Source organism: Hakea prostrata, chromosome 2 (genome assembly GCF_041222555.1).
Source record: "Hakea prostrata isolate BN-2017 chromosome 2, UWA_Hpros_2, whole genome shotgun sequence".
NCBI lineage: Eukaryota > Viridiplantae > Streptophyta > Magnoliopsida > Proteales > Proteaceae > Hakea > Hakea prostrata.
Window position 1 is genome coordinate 56,648,820 of NC_142601.1, and position 21,913 is coordinate 56,670,732.

The 21,913-nt window shown below is 37.7% G+C and overlaps 1 protein-coding gene across 1 annotated transcript; it reads left to right on the top strand.

Moving 5' to 3' along the window:
* Positions 1-5,049: 5,049 nt before the first annotated feature.
* On the top strand, positions 5,050-20,616 carry LOC149025092 (Cyclophilin-like peptidyl-prolyl cis-trans isomerase family protein). The gene is made up of 14 exons (XM_089145309.1): positions 5,050-5,158; positions 5,927-6,009; positions 6,183-6,237; positions 7,260-7,348; positions 7,664-7,688; positions 9,218-9,256; positions 11,092-11,212; positions 11,417-11,577; positions 11,677-12,043; positions 12,922-13,037; positions 13,793-13,997; positions 14,073-15,101; positions 15,215-15,292; positions 19,875-20,616. Exons 2-14 carry the CDS (start codon positions 5,932-5,934, stop codon positions 20,197-20,199), a joined length of 2,688 nt encoding a protein of 895 aa, XP_089001435.1. The 5' UTR covers positions 5,050-5,158; positions 5,927-5,931; the 3' UTR covers positions 20,200-20,616.
* The last annotated feature ends 1,297 nt before the right edge of the window (positions 20,617-21,913 follow it).

A 21,913-nucleotide genomic window follows, 5' to 3' on the forward strand; every position in this document is an offset into this window, starting at 1 on the left:
TTAGGGTGCGTGCGCGTGAATGTGAAAAAACCTTCATAACGTATAGGCGTGGTTCGGCCGATCCGATTGGTTCAACGTGAAACGACTAAACCGACTATCTTTTTCGCTGGTTTTACGCTAATTCCGTACTGGCTTAGTGGGATCAATTGTTTAACGAACCGGAATTAGAGACCTTCCGGTTCAGCTTTCATTGTTTCTTATTTGAATCATGTTCATTGTTTCTTATTTGAATCATGTTTTTGCAGCCATAACCTAGGAATTTTGTTTTTTTTTTTGGTACAAACCTAGGAATTTTTTTATTTTTTTTTTTTTTAAATGAGGTTCATCCGGGCCAGCTTGCGCGCACCACGACTACATCCTCAAGGCGCTTTTTATATAATTAATATAGGCGGGGCTTCGCCCCTAGCCCCGAGGGGATTCGAACTCTGACCTCCTACGTGGAAGCGTTGGGCTTGGGGTGGGTTCCTAGGAATTTTGTTTTGGCAAGCAGCCAACGGCATTGATTATACATCACTTGATCTAAATACAATCGAATGGTCCACAATCAAATGGCATGATTTACGTGTAAAAACAAATTTTCATTTTTTAAGTTTAACATTTTGTTAATTTACAAAATCAAACCCCTCAACTTACCCAAGTCTCAAATCTCCATTTCCTTTCATGGGAGATTGTTAAGATTCAAGAGCCAAGTTTGGAAGATCATTGATGTTCTATCTCAAAAAATACCACGTGTTGAGATCCAAAAGCATTGCAAATACAAATATTCAACATATTGCCATGAAAGGAAATGGGGATTTGAGACTCGGGTAAATTGAGGGGTTTGATTTTGTAAATTAACAAAGTATTAAACTCTTAGAATATGAAAATAAATAGTAATATTTACAAGTAAACCCCGTCATTTGATTGTGGACCGTCCGATTTTATTTAGATTATGTGGATTAATTTATGACGTTGGTTGTTGCCGCTGCTGCAAGTAAAAATCTCATAACTCACATAGTCACATATGGAATAGCTGATTTTTTTTTTTTTTTTTTTTTTTTTCGATAAGCAACTCTCCGTCACAAAACAAGCGGAAGGGAGTTACACAACCCTTGTAACCAATGCATGGAGATAGGCAAGTCATACCTACTCGATAAGGAGACTACCTTCTTATATAGAAAGTTAGCAGAGTTATTATTCTCTGTTGGAGCGGGGCTGTTATTCTCCCTCCAAATAAAAGAAAATGAATGGGATCAAAACCGGTCCCTTAGGTGAGTAATACAATCTATCACACTACAAATAGCTATAAGGGACGTCCACTTGGGTATTGATAGCATTTGCAAGGGCCAGGACAATTAGATTCAACCAAGACCAAGTCAAAACCTTGATTCAAACAATGCAACATTCCCTCCCTCATCGACAATGCTTCACCTTCCAAAACATTATTGAAATCGATTGAGATTGAGACTATAATAAAAGGCTCCATTCGAGTTTAACTTCGATATGTCACGTGATGGAGGCATCCATTTAGAGCTCTATTTGGGTGTTGAGCAATAAATGCATAATAACAAGTGCATCTCGACTATCTATTTTGCAGTTAAATTATACCCGAAAAAAATCACTTACACGAAACAAGGTAGAACAAGGGGTCGAGATTTCATCTCCACCACAAGTTTTGAGCTGATCCGTATGCTGCATGATGCATAGCACGGAAGCAATTCTAATCCATTTACCATATCTTTTTGAGTATCATCTGACTTGTGTAAGCTTTTATTACCCACCTTACTTGAATCAGACGATCACATCTATTGAAGCTGATTTGTGCCTTCAATCACCAGTTGCATTGAATTATTCAATAATTCAAACTCTGTATCATTTGACGTGGGAATATAAGAGAGAGAGGATCCATACCATAACGCCCGAGATGTCGAAACACTTTCCTAAGTCACACTCCTTACCCTATATGATATTGTCTATAGCATATAAAACGGCTTTGTCAAAACGTATCCCTTGGTTTCAAGTATTGATTCACACACATTATGCTGTCACACTACTATATTTGATTCTCTATATTCTCCTTTTTGGTTGTGTTAAAAACTTGCTCTATGCCTCCTCTTACCCTTATGCTATTGTGATATTATATTTGATTATTTATATATAATAATAAGAGATTATGAGTCCAAGTATATATGTTATTTAAAAATAGAATAATCACTGAACATCACTAGGTTTACGAACTCATATAAGTTCCACATTTTTACAGCATATAGCCTCTTGATATCTGCACTTTGGGAATGTCACTATGAAGAGTTCATGTTCATTTTGGCCAATAGAATAACTATTCATTGGGTACTATTTGGCAATGTCTTTACTTGGAACCACGTTTGTTAAATATATTATGGTTAAAGCCATTAAACCAGTACGAATCATACAATTGAGAACACTTCGTTAAAATCTAGTTCAAAGAGTTCGTTTAATACTTCTTGGCATGGCACTTATCGAAAAAATGTTGACTTTCAGGAACGTCTTTCTGTGAAGACCACGTGGCATATAGGACTTATCGGATAGAATCCGGATCATCTCCCCGTCGGGAGAGCACAAAGTGCTCCCCCATGGCTTCCTGACCACAAAAACCAGTGGGGCCCACTGGTGAAAAAAAATCATTTTTTATTTTTTCCAAAATGTTTTTTCACCGTGAGCCCCACTGGTTTTTGTGGTCAGGAAGCCATGTGTTCCCCCGACGGGGAGATGATCCGAACTCTATCGGATAAACCGTTATCAAGCACTTGAGATGCTACATCTAAATAGAAGTAACGTTGTTAGAGGATTCGGCTCATCTTTATCTAAACGCCAATCAAGACATTAAATGCTATGAAATGCATTAAATGCCCAACACTCATTAGGAAGCCTTTAATTTGCTTAAGCTTTTTCGAGTATTGTTTCCTTACGTTTTGTCTGCTAAATTAAGAGATAGCTGTCACATCTAAGCCCATGTGATTCTGAACTCCTAACTTGTTTGGTATAAGGTGCAGCTGACATTGAAGTTTATCCAATAATATTGAGCTCTTAACTTGGTGATTAAGTAATCCATCATACGTAATTTCAACCATTCATTATGATCTTAAAGATTGGAAGGCTACGATGCACCTTTACAACATCAGAGGTATGAAATTGATATATAGGCAATAAACTCAGCACATATGAGGATAAATCCAGCTACAATAATGATGGCATTTATTCTCTTGCAAATTCCAAATAAGACATTATTTATTTGAGCATTTACTCATTCATACGAGGATTTGTGTTTTACTGAGCTTGATTTAATCATTGGAGATGGCTTCCCATCCTCATAGGCAGCCAATTCTCATTTTTTTTGATTACTGGGAACAAGTTTGGACCAACAATAAACCACATTGCACCCAACAACAACATTCTCTATTATAATCATTTACTGGCATTCTAACGAAGGAACAAATATGAGACAAAGACGCAGTTAGTAAATTTTTTATTTTTTTTCTTTTGATAGAACACGGTTAGTAGATTTTTAGTTTAAAAGCAATGACAAACAAAGTGGAGTTTATTACACTAATTCATGTTTAATATATAGAGAATTTGCAAAACGTTTTAGTTGTTTCCCAATCTTATGTAATATTACCAATACGATTTAAAAAATATATAATTTCTCAATAAATACTCATGATATGCAAAATTAAAACTTTGCACATAGTTCCCTAGAAAAATACAACATTAAAGTTAGTACATTCGTTAATGTCGTCATATAATCACTTGTTTCTTGCATGGGTCCAAGACTAATATCATATCAATTTCCTTATAGATGTGTGACATGTGTTATAACATCACATCAAATGGTGGAAATTGATTTACAAGTCACATCAATTAACTATTTTGATGTGATTTATAAATGGATTTCAACCATTTGATGTGATGTTGGGGCACATGTCACACATCTACAAGAAAATGAATGGTCATTTTATTTATTTATTTTTATTTGAGCTTCGTCTAAGCCAGCTTGCGCGCACAGTGGTTATATCCTCAGGGGAGCTTTTATATAATTAATATAAAAAGAGGTTTCGCCCTTGGCCTCGAGAGAATTCGAACTTTGACTTCCTATGTGGAAGCATTGGATGGTCAATTTATGACAAGGAAATGGACTTGATAAATTTCCGGTAGCACTCATGGAACAAGTGTACAAAATTATGATACCAATTGGAAACCCCCAAACTTGAGGTCTACTGGAAGCTCTTAGAAGGGAAACAAATTTCGATTCCATCATTATAAACAACGCGTGTATGAGAGTATTGACTCGAGTATTTTTAGGACTTTGCGCCTATGATGAGATTGGCCAAAGTAACAGTATTAGGACTATTCTAAAAACATTGTAAAAAAACATTGATATTCTCATTCACACGGGGATAAACACCCAACTTCTCACGGGGAGGTATTGGGTTTGCTCCCATTTGGTTGTATTAATATTCTCATTTCCATCCCAGTATAGCGGTATATAAGAAGCTCTTAAAAAAAAAAAAAAAAAAAAAAAAGAAAAGAAAAGAAAAGTAAGTAAAATCAACTAAGGATAGATAGCAACAAAGCTAGACAAGGTTGAAAGCATTAGATAACTAGAGATAAATGGCATTTTTGCCCTTTTTCATTTTTTCGATGCTTTCAATTGTGGACATGACTAGTTTTTTTGTTGGCACCTCAATTTCCAGAGGGAAAAAGAAAATTACTTAATATTTTTTTTTGGGTGCAAATGATATTATTCTTTTTCGAACCATTTAAAAGTATAAGATATTCTAAAAAAAAAAAAAAGAAAAGAAAAAAGTATGAGACATAATGTCCATATCTTCTTAGGAAAGAGCTGTCGAAAAGAATACACCCGATCTTAATTTCCACCAGGTAAATGAGAAGAATACACCCTTTGTGTTTGTCCGAAAAGGACAGTGGAAAAAGGAAAAAATTATATACACTTATAAGGGGTCTTTTCGTCAGAGGAGTGAAAATCTTAAGGGCAGCACAAATCAAGATGGGATAGTTTGGTAAAAGCACAGATATAGAAGCTAAGGCATAATTGACGGTAGGTTTCTTTGCAAGTGTTCATCCCTGGTGTCTTATTTTTATGTGGAGCACCGGAAACGGCAGCTGCAGCAGCATAATTCAGGTGAGTTAGGGTTCTTTTACCAACCTTTCATTTTTTTTCTCCAGCTAAATTTGTAATTATCGCGTTCTTTTTTTTCTTTTTCTTTCTTTCTGTGATCGCCATTCAACAATCCTTATTTTTCTGTTATCTAGATGAAGTTTAATATATTTCCAGCTACTTCGGTTGTTAGGTTTCGATTATTCTCTATTCGTATTATTGTTTAATTTCGTCAAAATCTTGTCAGGTTATTCGTTTTCTTCATATCGAGCGGTCTTTGAAGTAAGCTAGGGTTTAGGGTTTTAGTGTAGATAGAGTGGTTCAATTATTCTTTTTTTCATTTCGTTTAGGCTTCAACATCCACCATATTTGGGAGACCCTAAGTACTTAACAGCTATAATATTCTACCTCTGGTTTTGGTTAAAATCGAAGCATTGACAAATTCTGGCACTGGGTATCGTTTCACTTTTAATTAGTACGGATCCGTGAGGCGAGCATAGGTATTTGCGTGAACTTTTTCCCTTCTTGATTAATCGGGCACTTTATATTGGGTCTCCGTGGAATGCCTTTCTTGATTTAAACTTGCATGTGGGGTCTTTCAAAGAGTATATCTTTGTTGTGGTCTGTGCAGCTGCCTGAAGGATTTTAATGCGTTTTAACTATCGACTTTGGTCAATGATTATTGTTACTATTTCTTCTTTCGGCACTAAAATGAGCCAACTGTTTTTGAGTATGTCTACGATCACTCCTGAATAATGATGCTGATTTTGTTCATGTGACATTTCTTAACAGAAAAAATGACCAACCCATGGAATCCGCTCGTCTTCTTAGATGTGTCAGTTGATGGAGACCCAGCTGAGAGAATGGTATTTGAGGTAATGTTGGATTTGTTTTTTATTTTGGCTGGAATAATCAACTGTGGTAGTTGATCTTTTCTTTCTTAGTGGTCCTGTTTATGCTATTTTACACTTTTGTTATCCTTTTCCCTGGAAGCATGCAGTAGTCAATGGTAGGATAATTTACTTATCAGTGTTTAATGGTTTCTCAGATTTTCTACGACATTGCTCCCAAGACTGCAGAAAATTTTCGAGCTCTCTGTACAGGTGATAACTCTAGTAAAATTGACCTGTCCATTTTGAGGCTTTGACTAGTGGTTCCAGACTCTCAGTATCTTCATTGTTGAAACTTTTTGTTGATATTGCTTGTTATAGTGTATGTACATACTACTTGCAGTAATTTTTTTTGTGTGTGTGGGTGTCCCCCCCCCCCTCCCATTTGCTAGCTCTAGTGTACAAAAATTCCCCATGCAGCTTATGTCTATTGTATTCAGATATCCATTTTGCCGGATGATCATATAGGTATTTTGCCCACTACTTATTTCTCTGCTGTTTCTATGGCCTTCAATTTGGTAACTGTGGAGCTATTTTATGAGTGAGAAACTATGGAAACATGACCTATCTCATATTCTCATATGATGAGTTTCTTGTTTGTGCTTTTTCCTTGTTTGGTTCTCTGCTGTTTCCTGCAGGTGCTTAGTGATGTTCAAACCTAAAAAAAACCAATGGTTGCTCCTTACCTCCAACCCCCCCCCCAAAAAAAAAAAAAAAGAAGAAAAAAAGAAGAAAAAAAAGCATGCACTAAAGCAAGTGCTATAAAGGTGCAAAACTCAATGTGCAGGAGAATGTGTGAAATATATAGTCACAGTCAACATTAAAGTTTCTGCATATTAAGTTCTTCTAGATCAGTTCACTTTTGCATGGGCCTCCAATTTGTTTCGCTGGTTTTAATCTTTAGTGTTAGTAAGTTGAATCATTTGATATTGAGTTGAGTCCTAGGAAAATTAAAAACAGAAGTGATTCAGCAATTTGACTGAGTGTCAATAACCAAGCCTAAGTGTTCTAAAGATCAACGTGTATTTGATACATTTTCAGTGTTTCTTTTGCTTTTATTTATTATTATTGTTATTATTATTATACTTTTTAATGTTTATACTTTATGGGTGTTTTAACTATTAGTTTGCTTATTGGAATGCTACTCTTTGTTGTACATGCTAGTCTGCATCCCTGAAAATGAACTAAGTGTCAAGAAACCTGAATTAAATTTCTGAAATGATGTGATTTCCTAGGCGAAAAAGGAATTGGAACAGTAACTGGAAGGCCTCTTCATTACAAAGGATCAATTTTCCACCGAATTATCAAAGGTTTCATGGCCCAGGTATGTTCTTGATTACTTTTTCCTAATGCTTCTTATCCTTGAGTTTGGATTACCATAGATTGCAACTGGGCTTACGTTTTCTGGATATGAGTTAGAAGTGATGGCCTTGTCCTTCAGTCAGTTACCTTGTTTATGCTGTAGGATACAGGGCTGATGGTCACGACTGCTTTTCTTGTGATATAGATTTTAAGGTTGTATTTACTAAGTTGTCCATCCTTATAATTTTACTCATATTCATCCCACCTGAGCCAGTTTTGCATGAAAACTTTTTGTTCTGCTTCTTCATTGGATTAATGAGTAGCTTTTGTTTTGTAGGGGGGCGATATTTCCAAACGTGATGGTATGTATTACTCAGCTGCTTAGATTTCCATGTAGTCATGTCTTATATTTTTAATTTTTTTTTCTCTCTCTCTTTTGTCTTCTATGAAAGTGCATCTAATAGTGTTCGTCCTATGCATGTGTAAACTGTCAATTTTCTGGAATAGAATGTGCTGTATTTGCCTTGTCCTAGCTTTCTCGGAATAGTATCTAAGTATAAATTTAAATACTTAATGGTTTGGTAAACACAAGCAATCATGTAATGCAACTTTTTAGTGTAGGACTTTTTTTTGGGGTGGGGTGGGGGGCTGTTCTCTTACACTCTGCATGCTGCTGAATTTTTAAGTCAATAGGTCAGCATTGATCATCGCTAACCGTATTTTTCTTGATGATTCTGGCAGTTCAGAATGTTATTTGCTAAGATAAGATAAGATGTTCATTATACATGCTCAATAAATAAAAGAAGTGTCATTTTACCATTTCAGTCATACGAGTTCATTACTTAAGCTAAACTCATGATCACTTCGGGAAAATATTTTGATGACAATTGTGATGGAGGTCGGTAAATTTTCTGATAAGACTAAGAAAGTTACTTGAGGAACTAGCATCCAGCAAATCTCTCAAAACAAAAGATTGAGGAAACTGGATCAGTTTAATCTTGATTGATCAAAATCTGTATGCATTGGCTTATTCAAAATGAGTTCAGCTATCCTAGTCCATCCCTACACATTGGCCTTTGTGGATCCTTATCTGGATCGCCCAGACTTCATAAAAATCGGTCATTATGTTTGTATTTGTGTAAGTTTAGTTGTTTGTCTTTATGTTCCAAGATTATGTTTTGTAAAGAGATGCCTGCACCTGATAGTTTTGTTAACCAACTACTTAGTTTAAAAGAACAAACTTTGTCATTGATAATAGCAAGGGCAAAAATGTGCATGCAATGAATGAATATGGTGGACATTTGGAGGGAGAAAATGGTGATAATCATTTGGGAAGACAAAACTCTCTATATTATTGATGAGTTACATTCAGTGAATTCATGTACCTGCTTCTTTTTCATCAGTTACCAACTATAATGTTATCTGAAGAGGAACTCTCGTGGATGGTATTAATACTTTCTCGTTCATGAAGATACATTACCTGTACAAAATTTTTTAGTTTAGAACATGCAATATTGTTCCAATGATCATAATTGACCTAAAATCCTAGAAAAGCTTCACCAGATTTGTTTGCTTTTTATTAATGGTGACCAAAATTTTAGTCCTGGCTTTCTCAAGACAAAAATTTTTATTTACTAATGGTGAAAAAGTCTTCACAAAATATTAGCGAAGAACATTATATTTTGTCAAGAAGATTTAGCTAATCCTCCTTTAGTTGATGCTAATTGATCTTTAATCATAGTCAAGTGGGTTACGTTCTTAAATGCACTGCTTGGGTTTACACTTTCTGATGATATTGATAAGGCTTTCATTCATATTTATACAAACTGAGTATAGTTTTGATTATCTTATGATGTTCTCATGTAATCTTTTCCTTTTTCTTGATTTGCAGGCACTGGTGGAGAGAGCATATATGGGGAAAAATTTGCAGGTGAGGACATTGCTGGTCATGGTTTTACGTTTCATTCTTATTTCTGAATTGCTTATTGACTATATAATGGTGGTCTTGGTTTTTGTCTCAACTTACAGCATTCCTCTATTCATGAAACATGTGTTGGTATTACACATAGGTGATTCTAGTTTGGGAAGTATCCAACCAGAAGCTAATAACCAGGATCTGCTATGAAATAGTAAGTTTGGCTGGCACGCTAGGTCAAGAATGAGGTTTTAGTTCCAATTACCGCCAGGATTTCATGAGTCCTAGGATTTTATTGATAGTATTAGGTTACCTCAATGAAGGCAAGGTTATCAGTGAAGTTGATTAGGTCTTGTTGGAAAGTGTGCTGGAATTGAATTGTAGCTAGGATTAGGTTTCTGGTTTGTTCAAAGAAGGTGGTTAAGGATTCTACGGTTTCTAGTGGTTAAGCTGGTTGGATCTGTTGCTGTGGGGAGGCATGCCCACTGTTGAGGCTGCTGAAGTTGTGGATGCCCGTGGAAACCATAATTGGCATCTTCAGTAGATTGTCTAGCTTTGTTCATACGACGCCATTATGGTTTCCACGAGGAAACTACTGCCATTGAGAAGTTTGAAAGGGAAGAAAAAAAAAATTGCAGGGTTTTAGGATCAGTGGCTGTGATACCATGAAAGAATTCTGATATTTGGTTTTGAATGCTCAAGACTTCACATTAGCTTGAGTATTGTATTTATAGTGTAATCAATTACATGAATAGGAAGTTGAGATATACAGGGAAACAAACTTAAACAGAATACCAACTCTTAAGTAACCAAGTGAAATATAATTCAAACTTTAAACTAAAGAGTTTGTCTCTCACTCAAACTCTGGTTTATCAGAAAGGGCTGTTACAGTTTTAAGGGGGAAAAAATCAGTTGGATTGAAGGGGAGAGATTAGATCAATCTTTTTCGTAGCAGAACGGAGAAGAAGATAATAGATATGTGGAAAATAGAAGAATTCAGGTTTTGAGTATCAATCCCACGTGTTTTGGTCAATAGCACCACAATTAATAGATCAAATTTGTATTCTTTACTTAAATCATCTCTTTTTTTTTTTTTTGGGGGGGGGGTGGCTTGTAGGGTGAGGGGAATTATTACATACATATAGATCGTAAAAGATTTCTTTTTTTGACCCATAAAAGGAACTTCTGTCTACCTATCAAGTATCCTAATCCAACTCAAGCACTCAATTAACACCGACATTATCCCCACTTTGTGGGCTTATAAATTAGGTCCATCAGATCAATATTTCCAATAATAAGGGCTTATAGGACTTACACGGGACAAAATAAAGTCTTCTGGGGCCAAATTGACTCAAATGGAATCTTAACTGCATCGGTAGGGTAAATTTGAGATCATGACCTTGTTTGTAGTCGTGTCTTTTTATGTCTGATATCCTTTTGCCCACCTTGAGTCTTTGCAATAACTGAGTTTTTGGTGCATGGAACTTTCATCAGCTGGTTTCTCTTGCTTGGCATTTTTAGCATTCAGTTGTTTGAATACAAGAACTTCAATGACATGCTTCTTGAATGTGCCAGTGCATGTTTCTATGGTGCAGTTCATTGTATAACACAATTGAAGATTTTTTGGCGCTTGACCATACATGTGCTGGCATATTTTCAGGGGAGCCATACAGCCTATACCTCGTAATTTAATAATTTTACTGTTTGTCCTTGGGTTTTTTATGTGCCTTATGTCTTTAATGCTGGTTGAATGGGCTAATTCATGTCAACATCTCTGCTAGGTGCAAAATTATCATCTATTTTTGTTCTGACTTTTGTGGCTAACTGGTGATAATTGAATGTCATTCCAGATGAGTCCTTCAAGCTTACGCACGATGGACCGGGTCTTCTATCCATGGGAAATACTGGTCGCCCTAATACGAATAGTTCTCAGTTCTTCATCACCTTCAACTCTGCACACCATCTTGATGGGTTGGTCACTTGGTCTTCTATCTACTATTTTATGTTGGTTCATTGACTTCTTTATTTTTGAACTTCACATCCTTCATACGGAACATATTTTGTGTTTCTTTATTACTTAAATCATAAATATGATAAATGTAGAAGATTGCCTCTCCTTAGTAGTTGATAGAATTGGACTTGCATTTTCTTTATTTTGGTTTTAAATGTCAATAGGAAGCATGTGGTCTTTGGGAAGCTTTTGCAAGGACATGACACATTGAAGAAGATTGAAAGTGTGGGTACAGATCAAGGAAAACCTGCTGCTCCAGTGAAAATTGTTCACTGTGGTGAATTATGTGAAAGTAAAAATCACGGACCAGCTATGTTGGACAGTGGTACTGTGCTTCTTGATATGGGCTATTTTGATTCATATTTTTACATAGATTTGCTCCTTTCTTTTAGCTTTTGGTGACTCAGACACTCTTTTTCTGCAGATAAGAAGAAAACAAGTAAATCTAAATCAAGGAAGGATGCTTCATCTGATTCTGATAGTTTTGAAACTAAACGGCGGGGAAAGGATAAGAAATCTTCACGGGAGAGGAGTAAAAAGAGAAGAAGGCACCACACATCTGAGTCAGATGCCTCTTCGGATGCGGAAACAGAAACATCAGACTCTGACAGTGACTCTGATTCATATTCTTCGTCATCCTCTTACCTTAGTTCTTCAAGTGATGACAGGCGCAGGAGGAGAAAGAGATCTTCCAAGAAGGATAAGTATAGACGTGAAAAAAGGAAAAGGGACAAACGCCGTGAGAGGAAACGCAGGAAGCGTGATAAGAAATCAAAACGCAAATCAAGAAGGTCATATTCACTATTTGATACTGCTATAGTATATAAGCGTACTGTTTTGATAATTAGATAGGCTTAAGACTAGATATCTTCCTAATCTTCCATAGAAAAGCTTGTTACTTCTTACAACATGGTAATTAGAACTATTCTTTCTTGAGTTGGGATAAGGTTATGGTTGTTATTGTGGTATTAAAAAAATATTCTTTCTTGTTTTGTTGGTTGATTTTGATGGTTGTATTTTAGAATATTCTTTTTAGTAGTTCTGAATCTTCTGATCAACTTCTTTGGTAAGAGGTCGATTTTTAGAAGTGTCAGAGCAAGTTTTTGCTATCCGATCTGCTATGTTGGTTGATCCAAGCAGGCGGGGAGGAATGGTAGCCTGCAAGGCAACAACCTATTGTTGTCAGTCATTCAGTTGATCCATCTTTACGATAAATCTGATCAGAAATGCTTGAACTGATCGGTTGGGTGATTGTGATTGGTATTAGTCAGTGATGAAGTCTCCTCTATCATGGACACTTCTATATTATAACCAGTGCCATTTATACAGTGCTTGGTTTTATACTTCTATATTCTTTTTATTTTGAGATTGTTTTCTTAATAAGTTGATAGCTACGGTATGAAGTCTCTTCCAAATTTTTTTTCTCCTTTGGTTCCCCCCCTTCTCGCAGGGATGGGTGGTTGGGTGTTCATTTAATTATGTGGCTGTTATTTTCTGCACTGAAAAGTGAAACTGGTTGGCTTGATGGACAAATATACCTGATTGATTTACCGAGTTTCTCCTGCTGGTGCTATTGCCATTACTTTTCTTTTGTTGGGATCTAGAGGAGTTGCTTCGGATCCTAGGATTTGTGCCTTCTTCTTTTTTTAATTTTTTATTTATTTTGCAGGACGCAGGAGAGTACCAGTGATAGTGAGGTTGGATGTACAAGTGACTATAGCTCAGAGGATGGGATTGATTCTCGTAGGCCTGCTCGGAAGCCTAAAACCTCTTCCCAGGTTTCTGGTAAGCATTGAAGTATCACTCTCCAATCCTCTTTTTCTGTGTGGAGCATTCCTTGAGTGGCTTGCTGCTAGTTGATTTTCTTTGCTTTACTGGAAAGAGGAAGACAGTATCGTGAATCATGGATCATAATCTTCCCTGTTTATACATGTCATCTTGTTGATAAAGATGGTTTATGCGGTCCTGTGAGTTTTAGGGTAACATCTTATCTTGGTAACGATAGATCTCAATGAGCTGTGGTTTGGTCTTGGTTTATAAAATCTGGTAGTTGTTGGTATCTGATAACTGTTGAATTGTTACACTTTATACTGTATATTATGTTATCTGAATCTATTTACATCTCAAAGTTATAGATGCTATGAAATTATGCATACTTGCATACAACTCTTGTGAGAGATGCCTAGCTCATGGTTCCAATCCCCGCCTTACTAGCCAAACATATCAGTGTGACCTAGCCCAAATTACATCATGAAACTTGGTGGGTTCCTCCCCCAATCCCAAAAAAAATGATTGGAGCATGTTTGTTGAATATCTCTTTAATCTTTTGGAAATACATTTTTTCTTTTGGCATATAAGTTGTTACTCCTTTTGGCATCTGATTTGCACTTTCACTTTACCCTCATAGAGTCCCACTTTGCTGTCTGAGAGATTGTACATGTAGCCTTTCTAGTTCTAGTTAAGAACTGTTTTCTGTGGGATGTTTTGTACATCCTCATCTGCTTCAGTTATTGATGCTTGCTGAGTTTGTTTATCCTCAGCTAGGGGAGAATCTCTGTTAATCAATGAAGGTGTAACTGCTCCTTGGCAAAAGAATGGAGATACGATAAATATGCCTGCCAAAAACCTTGAATCTCCGAGGGAAAATGGAGAGCTACGGGGCAATGGAAATGTAGCAGATAGTAAGACAAACCGAAGTGCTGATAGACAACCTGATGTTGTTGATGATCGCCCGAGCAAATCTAGGTCTTTCCATAGCCTTTCTATTATCTTTATGCTTGCTTAGTTTTCTGTCATTTATGTTGCCAAGTGGATGAGCAGGAGCCGGAGTGTGAGTCCTAAAAGGGCAATGAGTAAGAGCATGAGTATCAGTCCGCGCAGGAGTTTGAGCAAGAGCCCAAGTGTGAGCCCCAAAAGAAGCACAAGCAGGAGCCCAGCACAAAGTGGTGATAGAAGTCCCCGCCAGACATCAAAGAGGAGCAGAAGCATTAGCAGAAGCCCGGTTAGAAGAGGCAGTAGCAGCAGGAGCCCTGTTGGAAGTGTGGGTGGCAGAAGCCCTGCTAGAAGTGTCAGCGTAAGTCCAGTGAGGGGCAAATCTCAGAGAAGTTCCAGTAGGAGCCCTGCAAAAACTCGGTCGCAGAGAAGCGTAAGCAGAAGTTCAGTGAGGTCTCTTTCACGGCGAAGCATGAGTCGTAGTCCAGTGAGGGCTAGATCTCAGAGAAGTACCAGTAGAAGCCCTGCAAAAGCTCAGGCACACAGAAGTGTCAGCAGAAATTCAGGGAGGTCTCTTTCACGGAGAAGCCCGAGTCCTAGTCCAGTGAGGGGCAAGTCTCGGAGAAGTATCAGCAGGAGCCCTGCAAAAACCCAGCCACATAGAAGTGTAAGCAGAAGTTCACTGAGGTCTCTTTCACGGAGAAGCATGAGTCCTAGTCCAATGAGAGCCCCACCTCAGAGGATAATTCGCAGGAGCCCTGCTAGATCTGCTGGTAGGAGTTTGAGCAGGAGCCCTGTAAGGGCACGGAGGACCATAAGTAGAAGCCCAATTAGGGGATCATCAAAACGGAGCATTAGCAGAAGTCCGGCTAGGGGGGTGTCACGAAGAAGCATTAGCAGAAGTCCAGTAAGGGCCCCCGGCCGAAATAATCGCCGTAGCTATTCAGTGAGCCCTGTGAGTCCTGGGCGTGGAAGGAGCTTGTCAAGAAGTGCTTCTCCAGATGAATCACCTAAGCGCATACGAAGGGGGCGGGGTTTCAGCCAGCGGTATTCTTATGCACGGCGGTATCGAACCCCATCTCCAGATCGTTCTCCTTTTAGACCACATCGTTATAGTGGGAGAAGTGATCGTGACAGGTAGGGAGTTGGCCTTTGTAAGTAGTTCAGAATTTCTTTTGACTTTGCATAGTTTTATATTTTACTTTTTAAATGCTGCACTTCATCTCGAGTGTTTTTGTTTGTACTACCAGATATTCTAGTTACAGAAGCTACTCCAATCGTTCTCCGAGGCGTTATAGAAGCCCACCTCGAGTCAGAACTCCCCCAAGGTTTGGATCATTTTAGCTTCCATTTATTTTTCATTTTGTCTGTAATTAGGGCAAAATTACGGTGATCACAACCCCACACGTTCTTGCACACAAAAAGAAATGATAACAAATATTCCTCTCTCTGTTCGTAGAACAACAAGAAGAGAAAAAAAGTTCAGCCTTATCTGAACTTAATGGGATTGACTACACGGATCCAAACAAAACAAAATAGTAAAAACTGAAAAAAGGAGAAAAGAGGGATTGGAAAACAAAAGTTTAAAAATGACAATATAAAGATGTAAAAATGGAAAGAGAAAACAATGAAAGATTGGGGTTAGAAGGATAAGTCACAGCCCAGCAACTTAGGATGATCTCAGTTGGATGGGGTCTATTACATGGATCCTTGCCTTCCAATAGGCTCTATCCAAAGGTCATACATGGAATATGACCTAGGTTTGTATGTCCTTTTTCCTCTTGTTGTTTTAAGCCTGCCTCTGGCCCTTTTAACTCATTCAATCAGGATCACTTCACTCCTTTTTACTGCGTCATCCCTAGGCCTTTGTTGGACACAATACCATCGTAACAAATTCCTGAAGCTTGTCATTACTGGGGTAACTCCCATGTTGTAAAACAGGATTGCTACCTTTTTTTTTTTTTTTTTTATTTTTATTTCTTATAAGTACTTGCTATATTTTTCACCTGTTCTTTTCCCCTGCACCATTATCCCTGGTGCTTTGTGATTGGATATTTATGGCGGTTTATGGGAATTTTCGCTATGCATGGTAACATTTAATGCTATGCCATTTGCCTGTTGGTAGGATATTGGTAGGCCTGTGATATTCAGACCCAGCATTCAGATTATTGTTAAGACTTTCAGCAAGGAATGAGCAAAGTGGCCCAAAATTAGAAAAAATTTTCTTGCTCATATTGGGGCTGGAAAATTACTGGTGGGTGGGGGGAAGGTAGGGGTCCTATTTATGACATGGAGATACTGCCCCAACACCTGACAGGTTAGAAACTGCTAAGTGTCAGTGTTTAGTGCTTATATTGGAATAACATTTAAAATTCCCTCATTTGCTAGGCTATCTTCTTAGATGACATGTATTAGGTTAGAAACTAAGGATTACCCCTCAGTTTATATCTTGTATAGATCCAATGTCAACATCAACAATTCAGCAGTGTCTCAACTAAATGGGGTTGGCCAAGTAGATTCTTCCTCAACGAAGTACGAAAAGTGAAGTCCACACTAAGGGAAAAGAAGTAAGAAGAATGAAGAAATGAGAGACAAGTTAGAAATGGGAAAGTGAAATTAAGGGGTAAGAGCTACAGCCCAGGCAGTCTGGAAAATCTTGGTCCACAACATGGATCTATATGACCTCTCACTTGGAACAAACCCTAACTATGCATGTCATTCCTGACAACCTCGTTTATTTTTCATTTTGGCATGCCTCTAGATCTTTTAGCTCCTTCAGTTGGTATCATATGACTCCACCTTACTAAGGCACCCTAGGCATCCATTCAATGTGTGGTCATACTACCTTCGATGGCCCTCTTAGGGCTTATCATTGTTTCAAGAAATTTCCAGGTCAGCTATAATATGCTCATTACGTAAACTATCCCTCCAGTTTTTTCACACGTTCAACTTGGCATGCTCATCTTTGGTACATTAGACTCTGCTCTACATATTATATCCTGTCGTGCAGCAGTCCTGTGGAACTATTCTTTAAGCCAAAGGACTAAAGGAGTACGTTGGTCTGACAACATTTCTCCTATGCCTCTCCACTTATTACCCGTCTGACTTCAATTCCTTATGAAACATCATTAACATCTTCATTATTTATGGTTGACCCTAAATATCTTAAGTAGTCACTTGGTGGTATCGCTTCCCTCAGTTTTTGTCATATCATTATCCATGTTTGCATGATTGAAGTTACAAATCATACTACTACATCTTAAATCTTTGTTTCCACTTCTGATCTCCACATCTCTAATGTAGTATCATGTTTCATCCTCCAAACTATCATCCGCATTGAGAATACACCATGTAGCCTCTTCTTGGATGGTCTTGATTGATTCATTAACGATTTGCTCAAACAAACAAGGGGTTGGGTAGAAGCTCGCAAGTGAAAAAGAGTTTAGAGACAGTAATCATGATTTGACTGATATTCATAACAATCACAAAACACCTCCACAAAACAATCTTAAAATGCGCACGCAAACACGTAAAAGAATTAAAGAAGGGGGATCATTTCAAACCAAAAAAGACCTTTAACATGAGTACAATATGAGTGGAAGAGATCTTAAACCACAACTGTTGTATATGTTGCATCACCAAAAACATGCTAACATGATCAAGTGGAGGTTGAAAATTTAATGTTTGTGAATTAAAAGCAGGATGAATTATTGGTCCTGAACACAAGATATATCTTGGAGTTCTTTTCATGCTGCCCACTTAAGTTGGGCCTAAACTCTAGTCTGCCCACTTATGTGGCCAATATTACATGCTGCCCACACTAGTGAGTTTCAGAAATTACAAGTACCCACAGTTACTTTTCTGTTAACTTCGAAATTGAAATGACCATTTTGCCCATGGGTTGAATTGAAATATAAGTTTTTTCATCTTACAAAATTCACTTAGTTTTTCCAAATTTACGAACAAAACTCCCTGTTCACTCGAGAGCCACCAGTGACGGAAAACCCTCGAATGAGCAAATTGAAGCCTGGAAGAAGGTGGTAGATGCCGTTCATGCCAAGGGCTCTTTGATATTTGAGAAATGGTGCTACCTGTGGTGGAGTTTGATATTTGAGAAATGGTGCTACCTGTGGTGGAGTTAGGGTTTCTGTTTTTTCTTGAAATTTTTGTTTTGCTCGACCTATCCATGTTTCTTGCAATGCTTGCTTCCAATGCCTTCTGATTCGATCGCCTCAAGCAGTTGATTCTTTTGATGTTGAGTGATGGATTCTGTTATTTGCCATGAAACCGAAGGAGAGAGGTAGATAAATGTCTCTGAAACCTGCAATCAAGTTCATTGGGGTTTCATTGTCTTGGTAGACTTCTCTCTTTCCCCAAATCTGATTCCGTTTGATCAGAAACTCTGCAACTTCTGATTTCTGAGTCTTGCCCTTTTCCAACTCATTGATCTGTCACTAACTCGCTTCCAAAAGCCATTACGTGATTTTTTTGGCTTCTGCTCCTATGAATGTTAGAGCTAAGCAAGAGTGAGGAGAAAAAAAGGGAAGCAGAAAATGCCTTCACAGATCTCTCATTGTAGACTATTGTTGACTGCAAAACCTAAAATGTCATCTACCTTTGATTTTGAGGGCGACTGAGGGAGACTTTGGTGGTGGGGAAGAGTTGCAGCAGTGAGGGGGGAGGTGGGGCAGTGGTTGCCGGCAGGGGGAGGGGGAGGGGGAGGTGGTGGGTAGTTTCCGAGATGAGAGGGATGTTGGGAGGAAACTGAATATTAGGGGCAATACTGTAATTTGATCGGGTAGGGGTATTTGAGTCTTAACACATTTCAAAAATTGAAAACTTAACAGTCAAATGGTAAAAAAGTAACAGTAGTTAACTTGTAATTTTTCAAATTCACTAGTGTGGGCAGCATGTAATATTGGCCACATAAGTGGGCAAACCTGAGTTTAGGCCCAACTTAAGTGGGTAGCATGAAAAAAACTGTATATGTTAGCATGAGTGCAATTTGGGCTGTCTTCTGATGGTTATAGGTGCAAGAGATCTTATTTCATGACAGTTGTATATCATGCATCACTGAAAACGTGCTAGGCAGACAAAATAGGATGAAAGTTTTATCCTTCTTGTGAACAAAAATAAGCATAGCATACAGGATATTGAAAAAATGGAGATTTTGCAGAATTGTATTGTCCAATCATCTTCCAAGTTGCAATTGTCAGCATTTGATTACATGATGCAAATTTCGTCCTTCGATGATTGAATGTTTTGTAACTGAAACTCCTGAGTATTATATTTGCAGTGAGAATATTTGCAGATAAAAATAAATTACCAGAAAAAAAAGAACAGAAGGAGCTCCATAATTCACGCCATATGAGGGTAGCAATTGGAAAGTATCATTATTGGTGTATCTAATTTGTCTATCTTAATATAGCAGGGTATGCCCAGCGACTGTTGGCAAAGGATTAAGTTACTTATTGGCAGATTGCTGCTGTTGCAGGCTATTTCAAATTTATAGCCGTGCACAACACTTTGTAGTCGATCAAAGCTTGTGATTTTGATATTTACAGAACTTGAAAAGTTGTAACTGAAAACTGTGTTCAGAATCCATTTGACGGAACAACAGAGTATATGAACAGGTTTAATCATGAAAAAATAAAAATCAGGTGATTTAGCAATAACCTGTTTGTTAGCGCAATTCTGTTTGATTAAAGACTGGATTGGAGTGACAACATGGGAAACCATCTGATTTATAGCTTCGTATAACTGCGGGTGGAAACGATATTTGGGATGATCTCAAGGTTATTTAACAACAAACTAGATATATGGACCAGTAAAAAACAGTCATATGAAGTGATGGATCCTTGAGGACTTGTATAGATGCAATTTGCCTTAATTTTATATATTTTTTTGCAGATACCGAAGCAGAAGAAGCCGGACAAGGAGCAGAAGTGTATCACGCAGTCCAATCCGCTACCGAAGCCGGGGAAGAGGTCGTTATAGCCGTAGCCCGCTGCGCAGCCGCTCACCTGATGAGAGATCTAGGTCACATGGATCACCAAGAGCAGAGAGACGCTCAGTTTCTGGGAGCAGAAGCCCTTCAGTATCAAGGTCATCATCAGGCTCACCATCTCCAAGAAAGGCAAGCAAAGACAATTCAAGGTCTCCTTCTGGCAGTCCTGATGGGAAGAAGGGTCTCGTTTCGTATGGAGACGGGTCGCCTGACTCTGGACATAGGTAGGAAACTACCGGGTGCTGTTGTCTAGATAATGTTTAGATGTGATGCTGGATGTTTTTTTCTCCTTCCATTTTGAGGGAGTACCTTGAGGTTTGTTTTAGTTTCTGAATGGATCTATCAGCTTTTTAGAATAATTAGAGGTATATTAGGATATAAATTTAGATTTGAGTGGTTATGACATTGATTATACAGAGACTATGAGAGCTGATCCAGACCAAGCCTGTGGGAGGGTTCATTTGATTTGAATGCTAGAATCATCTGAAGTTGCATGCATTTCAAAGATGAAGTTTTGATTAACCTGCTAACTCATCTATTGGAGTCTGATGATGAGAATTTTGAACCCTCAGAATGTTCAGGCCACCTGTTCATATTAGGGTTCGATTCAGTAAGTTTACCTTTTAAAAAATGTAGATTTAGAAATGTTAAAACTGTGAATAACCCATCTCATCCCAGTCCACTCTGTTCCGTTTGGTTGAGGGAAGTGTAAATATTTTCATGGAAGGTAGGAAAAGTTTTGTTTATAAGGAGTCATTTTTGGTGTTTGGCTAGAATGGAAATGTAAATATATCCCCGGAAACAGTTTTAATTTAGTAATCCAGACAGGAGGACAAATTGCAAGAGGGAAAAGCATATTAATTGATAAAATTTTAGTTTATAATGAAATATTTAATTTATCATCAAAGGATAAGGAGATTGACGGAAGAGTGGTTAAAATTGAATTTCCTTACTCAACTTGTAGATGTTGAATTTTGATAATTTCCCAAACAACATAAAGCTTGCTCAATCATATTGATTTTGAATTCAGTTATTGATTCTTGGAGGGATAGGTTGGTTGTTAGTGGACATAAATTCAGTTATTGATTCCAAATCAATTCGTTTATTTAGTTATTGACTCTCGGAGGAATAGCCGAATAGGTTGATTGTTAGTTCTTAGAGTATAACCTCTTTTTTTCGGTCACCCTCTTGATTGGCTGCTGTTCTCCCCCTCTTTTATATTTTCTCTCTCCCCTAATGTCTCTTTTGCTTCTTTTTAGTTTCGTTTTCTAATATAGTTATTTATTGTTTAAAAAAGAAAAATCTGTTCCATGCTGCCACCACTGTAAATAGTTAAGATTTTTGTAAAATGTGATTAGTTGAGGAATATATTGATCTATTCAATGATCCCGTCCAATCCATTACTCCATTAGAAGTGACCAATTGTCACATAAATTAACAAAAGACACCTTGGAGGTGAAAGACTTGAGAAGGCAGAAAGAGAAATTTGGAGAAGAAGATATGAGCTGGAAATTTTCATCTAAGAAGAATGATCCACACTAATGAACTCCTCCATATAACACTCTGTTTCACTTTGGTTTTTCTCCCCTATATTTATGGTATTTTTTTAAAGTTATTATTTTTATAACAATACTGAATTGTAAATACTGTTTTTTTTCTGATTTCGGTAAACTGTAAATGCTGTTCTTAAGAACCCCTAAAGCTTGAGGTATTGCAAAAAGCTAGGCTGGTAACTTCGGCCTCCCTTTTCTTTAAAAAAAAGTTTAGTTGCCACCTTCTTTTTTGTGAGGCCGTCATTTGAGGAGGGCCTTTGAGCTACAGGCCCCACTCAGTCTCCACTGGATCTGTTCCCGGGAGTACCCTAAAAAAGGAACCTTTCCTCAAGCCATTTCGGGTTAAGAAGATGTGAACGCGCCGTTCTTATATCCCACGATACCATACG